The sequence below is a fragment of the Gekko japonicus genome, unplaced genomic scaffold (assembly GCF_001447785.1).
Source record: "Gekko japonicus isolate JY-2015 unplaced genomic scaffold, Gekko_japonicus_V1.1 scaffold3343, whole genome shotgun sequence".
Classification (NCBI taxonomy): domain Eukaryota; kingdom Metazoa; phylum Chordata; class Lepidosauria; order Squamata; family Gekkonidae; genus Gekko; species Gekko japonicus.
In genome coordinates this window covers 114,646-121,125 of record NW_015172116.1, presented here as the reverse complement: position 1 = coordinate 121,125, position 6,480 = coordinate 114,646, and the positions used below count along the sequence as shown (strand labels likewise).

Sequence of the window (6,480 nt, the reverse complement as noted above, 5' to 3'; positions counted from 1 at the left end):
CACACAGTGGCCAGAAACACCAGGTGCCACCAGGAGGTCCACCAGTGGGGCCAGGAGGACACTAGTAGCCCCTCCCACTGTTGCCCCCCCCCAAGCACCAAGAAGACAGAGCATCCCTTGCCCCAGACCGAGAGTTCCTATCTGTACCTCGTGGCTACTTTTGCAGGAACAAACCCAGCCCGGTCCAGAAGTGGCTGCCTCGGCCTGCGATCCAGTGGCTGTTGCCTGGGAACAGTCAGGGGTCCTCCGGGGAGGCCTCGGCTTCCACGCCCCACGGCTGCTCCCCCCTCCCCCCCAAGGGGAACTGGTGGTGCCCTGCAGGAGAGAGGAGGCTGTCCGAGAGGGGCCCTCTCTGCTCTCTGGTGGTCCGGCACCACTTCCTGTGCCTCCAGAGCAGTGCCTCACCTGGATCTTCCCAAAGGGCTGCTCCTCCGGGCGCCCGCTGGCCTCTCTCTGTCCCTCTCCTCCCTCCCTCCCTCCCTGCTCCTCTTCTTCTGCGGCCTCCTTGGAGTGTCTTGCCCGGAATGGTGGGAAAGGAAGCCATCTGGCCAGGCGGCTGTTTCCGGACACGCGCATTCCATTTATCTTCATCAAGAGGCTTTGTTCCGTAGTTAGCCGGAGAGAGAGATGACATCTAAATATAGAGGCGCTGCCCAAGAGAGCCGCTCTGGAGAGGAGGAGGCCGTGCCAAGGTGGGGCAGAGGCTCCTCTGGTTCTCCCTGCGGTGGCGGGAGCGGAAGTTGCCGGGGCTTCTGTGGCCGTGGGCAGCGGGGGGGGCAGGCGTGGAAGGGGAGTGAGACGGGCCCCCGGCCCCGGGCTGACATTAATGTCAGCACTTAGGAAGGAGCGGGCACGTGGGGATTGCACTTTGGCCTTGGAGATGCGCGTTTTAGTAGGGGTTACGGTTGTCTTAATACTGTGTGGCTGCCAGAGGCCGGTGCCGAAGAATAGATGCTTTCAAATTCTGGTGCTGGAGAAGACTCTTGAGAGTCCCTTGGACTGCAAGGAGATCAAATCAGTCCGTCCTAAAAGAAATCAACCCTGACTGTTCCCTGGAAGGCCAGATAATGAAACTGAAGCTCAAATACTTTGGCCACCCAATGAGAAGGGAGCACTCCCTGGAGAAGAAGGCCCTGATGCTGGGAAAGACTGAAGGTCAAAGAGGACGGGGACGGCAAAGGATGAGGTGGTTAGACAGTGTTATCGAGGCAACTAACATGAAATTGAGAAGACTTCAGAGGACGTCGGAAGACAGGAAGGCCTGGCGGAATCTGGTCCATGAGGTTGCGAAGAGTCGGACTTGACTGTGCAACTGAACAACAAGAACACGGTTGTCTTATGGGGTTGTTACCTGAAAAGAGCACATTGGAGAAGTCCAGTAAATGGGTTGGCCCTACGTTAAAGAAAAGACCCCATCATGTTCACACGTGAGCAAAACACCCCGTCTAGCAGACTCTGATCCCACTGCGGAGGGCAGCGGGCCTGGGTCTCCCTCCATTTCATCCTCCACAGCGCCCTTAGTGAGGCAGAGTCGGGTGGGCTCAGCCGTGCTGGTCTGAAGCAGCAGAGCAGAGTTGTAGTCCCAAGTGGCACCTTTAGGAGAAGACTAGAAGAGATTGGATTCATGCCCCATGGCCCTTCACTACCCGAAGGAGTCTCAGGGCGGCTGACAAACTCCTCTCCCTCCCCCTCCCCACAACAGACAGACACCCTGGGAGGTGGGTGGGGCTGAGAGAGCTCTGACCGAGAACTGCTCTTTTTTCAAGGACAGCTCTCATCAGAGCTACGGCTTGCCCAAGGTCATCCAGCAGCTGCGAGTGGAGGAGAAGTGGGGAATCCAACCCAGTTCGGCCAGATTAGCGTCTGCACACTTAACCACGACACCAAACTGGCTCCCAGACCGACCACGTTATATTCAAGGCGTGAGCTGTCGTGTGTGTGCCTTGAATACCTTGAATAACACTTTGTTGGTCTGAAAGGTGCCTCAGGACTCCCGCTTTGTTCTTGTGAGGGAGGTTCAGCTGACAGAGCGAGAGAGAGAGTTCCGTGGCAGAGGGGTGGCTTGAACCCTGGTGGCCCAGATCTGTCCCTCCCTCCGAGGAGGAGGCCACCTGAGCTCTCCTGGTGAGCTCCCTCCCCGAGAGCCACCCAGCACCGGCCCACTGGAGCCACCGGGGCCCGCCCCACACCTGAGGGGAGGCGGGGAGTCTGCCTCCCCGCTCGCTCTCACCCTGCCCTTCTTTCCAGCTTCGCTGTCTTTGGGCTCGGCTCCCGGGCCTACCCGCACTTCTGTGCCTTTGCCCACGCTGTGGACACGCGCCTGGAGGAGCTGGGAGGCGAGCGGATCCTGCCCATGGGCGAGGGGGATGAGCTCTGTGCCCAAGAGGAGTCCTTCCGGACCTGGGCCAAGAACGTCTTCAAGGTGGGCTGCTCGGGGGCTGAGGGGGAGGAGGAGGAGCAAGGGGGCAGGGGAGCAGGGTGACCCCTCTGCGGCCAGGAGGATCTGCTCGGTGGGCAGCAGGAGGCCCCCGCGGTGTGGGATTGTGGGCTCTTCCCTGGACCCAAAAGAGAAGGCCCTGCCATGGTCCAAGCCCTGGCTCAGGGGCCCCGGCTCAGCGGCAGAGCGCTTGCTTGGCACGCAAAAGGTCCCTGGCTCAGTCCCCATCAGCACCTTTGCTGCTTCTTTCCCATTCTGGCCGACAGCCAACCCCCCCCGGCTAGCAAACAGTGCTCTCTGCTCACCAAGGGCTGCAGTGAGACCACGTGTGAATTTGCCAGAGTGGCAGCAGGGGCGGGGCGGCTGGAAGGGTGTGGGTTGCAGGTGGCACCTTCCTTAGCCCAGCTTGGCATTTAGCCCTGGCCGGAGGCAGCAGAGGACGTCTTTCTTGTGACCAGGGTGGGGGGCTGCTGCCACCTGGTGGCCAAAGGCTCACAGTGCTTGTTCAGGGGAAGGGCGGGGGGGCTTGTGGGTTGGTCCCTGGCCACGGAGAATGGGGCTATAGGCGAGGGGGCTTTCCCCCCCCCCCGCCCCCCCCGCAGGAGCCCCTGAACGTGCAGCCAGGGCGGCCTGCCCCTCTTCAGGTGTGCTGCTCCAGAGGCACTGCGAGGACCCTCCTCCTCCTCCCCCCCCCAACCTCCTGCCCGCTCCCTGTCTCCGCAGGCAGCCTGCGACACCTTCTGCGTCGGGGACAATGCTGAGGCAGCCGCCAAGGAGGTCTTCACCACCCGCTGCAGCTGGAAGCACCACCGGTACCGCTTGTCCGTCCACGAAAGCCCCCCGGACCTACTGGCAGGTGTGGGCAGGGCTGGTGTTGTGGGTGCTGCCGTGGGGCTCAGCCTGGCTTTGCCCCCGGGGCCCGGCTCGGAGGCCACAAGCCGGTGCCTGCAGGAGGCCCCCTCGGCCAGAGTTCTGCCTCCTCTGCTTCGTGGGGAGGGAGGGGGGTGGACTCCCCCAGCCCCTCCGGCGCCCTCACCTGCTGTGCCTTGAGAGCCCTGACTTTGAGTGTGGGTTGCTCTGTGGTGTGGGAAGGGCCGCACTCCGCCCTAGAGCTTGGCTGCGTGGTGGCGCCACTCGACCGCTGGCTGCAGGGGCAGGCCCCTCTCCCCCTGTTGCCCCCTCCCCCTTGGGGAAAGCAGAATTCAGGAGGTCCTTCTGAACCGTCTGCCTGGATGTCCCCCCCCCAGGTTTGTCACACATCCACAAGCGGAAGGTGGTGCCGTGCCACGTTCTCTCCGTCCAGAATTTGCAGAGCCCGGAGTCCAGGTGAGGCCCTCCGGGAAACCCTGACCCTCCCTGGAGGTGGGGTGTGTGTGTCTACAGATGAGAGAACCGCAGGGGAGCTTCTGCCTGGCTCAGCTCTTTGGCAGGCCGGTGGGGCATTTCTGGGCCTCCGTCTGAGCCTGCCCCTCCGGGCTGGGCTGGCCAACACTCGGTGGCCGCCTCCCACACTGCTGTTTCTTGGTGTAAAATATTGTACACCGCTCTGAACCTGCTTTGTGGGGAGAGCAGTACAAAAGTCTAATAAATAATACTAATGTTAAATAGTGGGGTTCCATGGATGGGCAGGCTCGAGTCTAGTGATCAGCTCAACTTTATTTGTGATTTCAGCAAGACAAGACTCCAGAGCCTCAGCTCTGTTAAATAGCATGCGATGGCCACACCCAGACACACCCCACTCCCAGTGACAGGCTGTTTACATAACATTACTACTTGATTGGTTACTTCCAGAATCCTGGCAGGCTATTGTTCTTGTGCTCCAAGCTCAGCCAGTCTCTGGGGTGATTCAGTCAGGAATGGTTCAGTCCCAATACATAACAACTAATATAATAATATCTCTGCAAAGATTCGAGTGGGAGGGTGACTCTTTTCTAAAATAAAAGCTAGGAGTTCAGAGGAACGAATAGATCATTAGAAAACAGTAGCAGTATGTCCATGAACATTTTTCTTATGAGCCTGCCACCAAGGAAATGGCCACCGGGGAATTGGTGCAAAGAAAATGGTGCTGGTAAGGGCGGGACCTGCCGAAATGCACATCTTCCCACCCACCCAGCGTGCAAACATAGACCTCAGCAAAGCAGGGGGAATACACAGAGGGTGGATGATTGGGGGATGATGCTTGGTGGATGTTCCAAAGCCCCTGCTCTGGTTTGGATGCTAAAGCCCCAGTAATCCCCCACACACACCTGTAAAAGCAGCCCTTGTCACCCTCCGAGTGGGTCTGAAGAAGTTAGGTCTGCCCCATTGCGCATGAATCTGGACTGGGAATCTGCAATCGGGGATGTGTCTGTTGGGCTTCCTCTCCTGTGCTGGGTGTCCGGCTGGACGGAACGGCGTGTTCACGACCAGCAGGGTGTGGCTGGGCTCCTTCTCTCCCGGGAGAAGCAAGTGGAGTTTTGTGGCCCAGGACGAAATGGCACACTGGTGCTTGGATGTGGGACAGGGAATGGGGGTCTCCCTGCCGTGCGCATGACTTAAGAATATAAGAAAAGCCAGTGTTGGATCAGGCCAGTGGCCCCTCCAGTCCAACTCTCTGTGTCACACAGGGGCTAGAAATACCAGGTGCCCTCAGGAGGTCCAGCAGTGGGGCCAGGAGGACACCAGAAGCCCCCCCCACTGTTGCCCCCCCCCCAAGCACCAAGAAGACAGAGCATCTCTTGCCCCAGACCGAGAGTTCCTATCCATACCTTGTGGCTCATAGGGGCCAGTGCTGGACCAGATGTTTACTCCCATGCCTCCTCTTCCCTGTCCCCTCTCCTGCTCCCCAAACAGCCGATCCACCATCCTCGTCAAGTTGCTCACAGGAGACCAGCCAGAACTGCAGTACCAGCCGGGCGACCACGTGGGCATCTTCCCTGCCAATCGCGCGGAGTTGGTGGAGGGGCTCTTGGAGCGTGTCGAGGATCCGCCCCCTGCCAGTGAGACCATTTCCGTGGAGACCTTGGAGACGGAGAGCAATGGTGGGTTCCTGGCTGCCGTGCAGTGCCCGGCCGGTGGAGGGGTGTGCCGGGACGGAGGGAACTGCTGCTCCCTGGCTGTGTTGCACACCGTGAGGTCCTCCCAAGCAGAGCTGAGGACACCCTGCAGAGCCCAGGGGCTCGCTCGGGACTGCCCCGCCCATCCTGTCCAGGTGCTCTGGTTGCCCCGCGGGACAGAGAGAGCCGCCCTCCTGCCTGCCAGGGGGCACGTGCAGTGTAGGCCCCTGTGTGGCCGGCCCCTTGTGTGTGAGGGGTGTGTGCGCGCCTAGAGGGACTGGGTTTGGGCCAAGGGAGCCTAAGAATTTATTTATTTATTGTATTCATACCCCGCCTTGCCTGACAAGCAGGCTCAAGGCAGCTAACAAGACTAAATATAACAAAAAATTAAAACAATAAATACAATATCAGTTAAAACAAGTGAGCAACAACAATTACAGAACCAACTATGGCAGTAATCCAATCAAATCCCAAGATAACCAGCGGGGGACTCTAGCCAGGAGATGGTCTAAGTTCGGCCAGAAGATGTTCCAGGGCACAACCCTTAGTCGAAGGCCTGGCGGAAGAGCTCCGTTTTACAGGCCCTGCGGAACTGTGAGAGGTCCCACAGGGCCCTGATGTTTTCTGGTAGCTCGTTCCACCAGTATGGGGCCGCCACCGAGAAAGCCCTGGCTCTGGTAGTATTCAGCCTGGCTTCTTTCGGACCAGGGAGGGTCAGCCGGTGTTGCAGCCCTGACCTCAGTGCTCTCTGGTGCTCGTATGTGCTTCCTGTGTCTGTGGGGGGGGGGCTTGGGTGGAAGATTCAGCACATAAGTGGCCTCCGCATGTGCCCAAGGAGCACGGGGATAATCTCTGGTGAGCCGTGAGAGCTGTCGCTGGGGGTGGGAGTTTGGGGTGTGTGTGTAGAAGGGCACGTGAAGGTTTCCCTCCCAGGCCCGGGGCTGCTCAGCAAAGAAGCCCTCTCTCTGGGAAGTCGGTGGTTTGACCAGCTGTCCCTTGTCGTCCCCC

At 59.6% G+C, this 6,480-nt stretch overlaps 1 protein-coding gene across 1 annotated transcript in view; it reads left to right on the top strand.

Annotated features, from left to right (window-relative positions):
• The window catches only part of NOS3 (nitric oxide synthase 3), a 50,386-nt gene that overhangs the window by 27,235 nt on the left and 16,671 nt on the right, over positions 1-6,480 (top strand). Inside the window, exons 14-17 of the mRNA XM_015420973.1 lie at positions 2,248-2,422; positions 3,161-3,293; positions 3,685-3,763; positions 5,270-5,466. Coding sequence (XP_015276459.1) covers positions 2,248-2,422; positions 3,161-3,293; positions 3,685-3,763; positions 5,270-5,466 — 584 coding nt within the window. The remainder of the gene's footprint in view (positions 1-2,247; positions 2,423-3,160; positions 3,294-3,684; positions 3,764-5,269; positions 5,467-6,480) is intronic.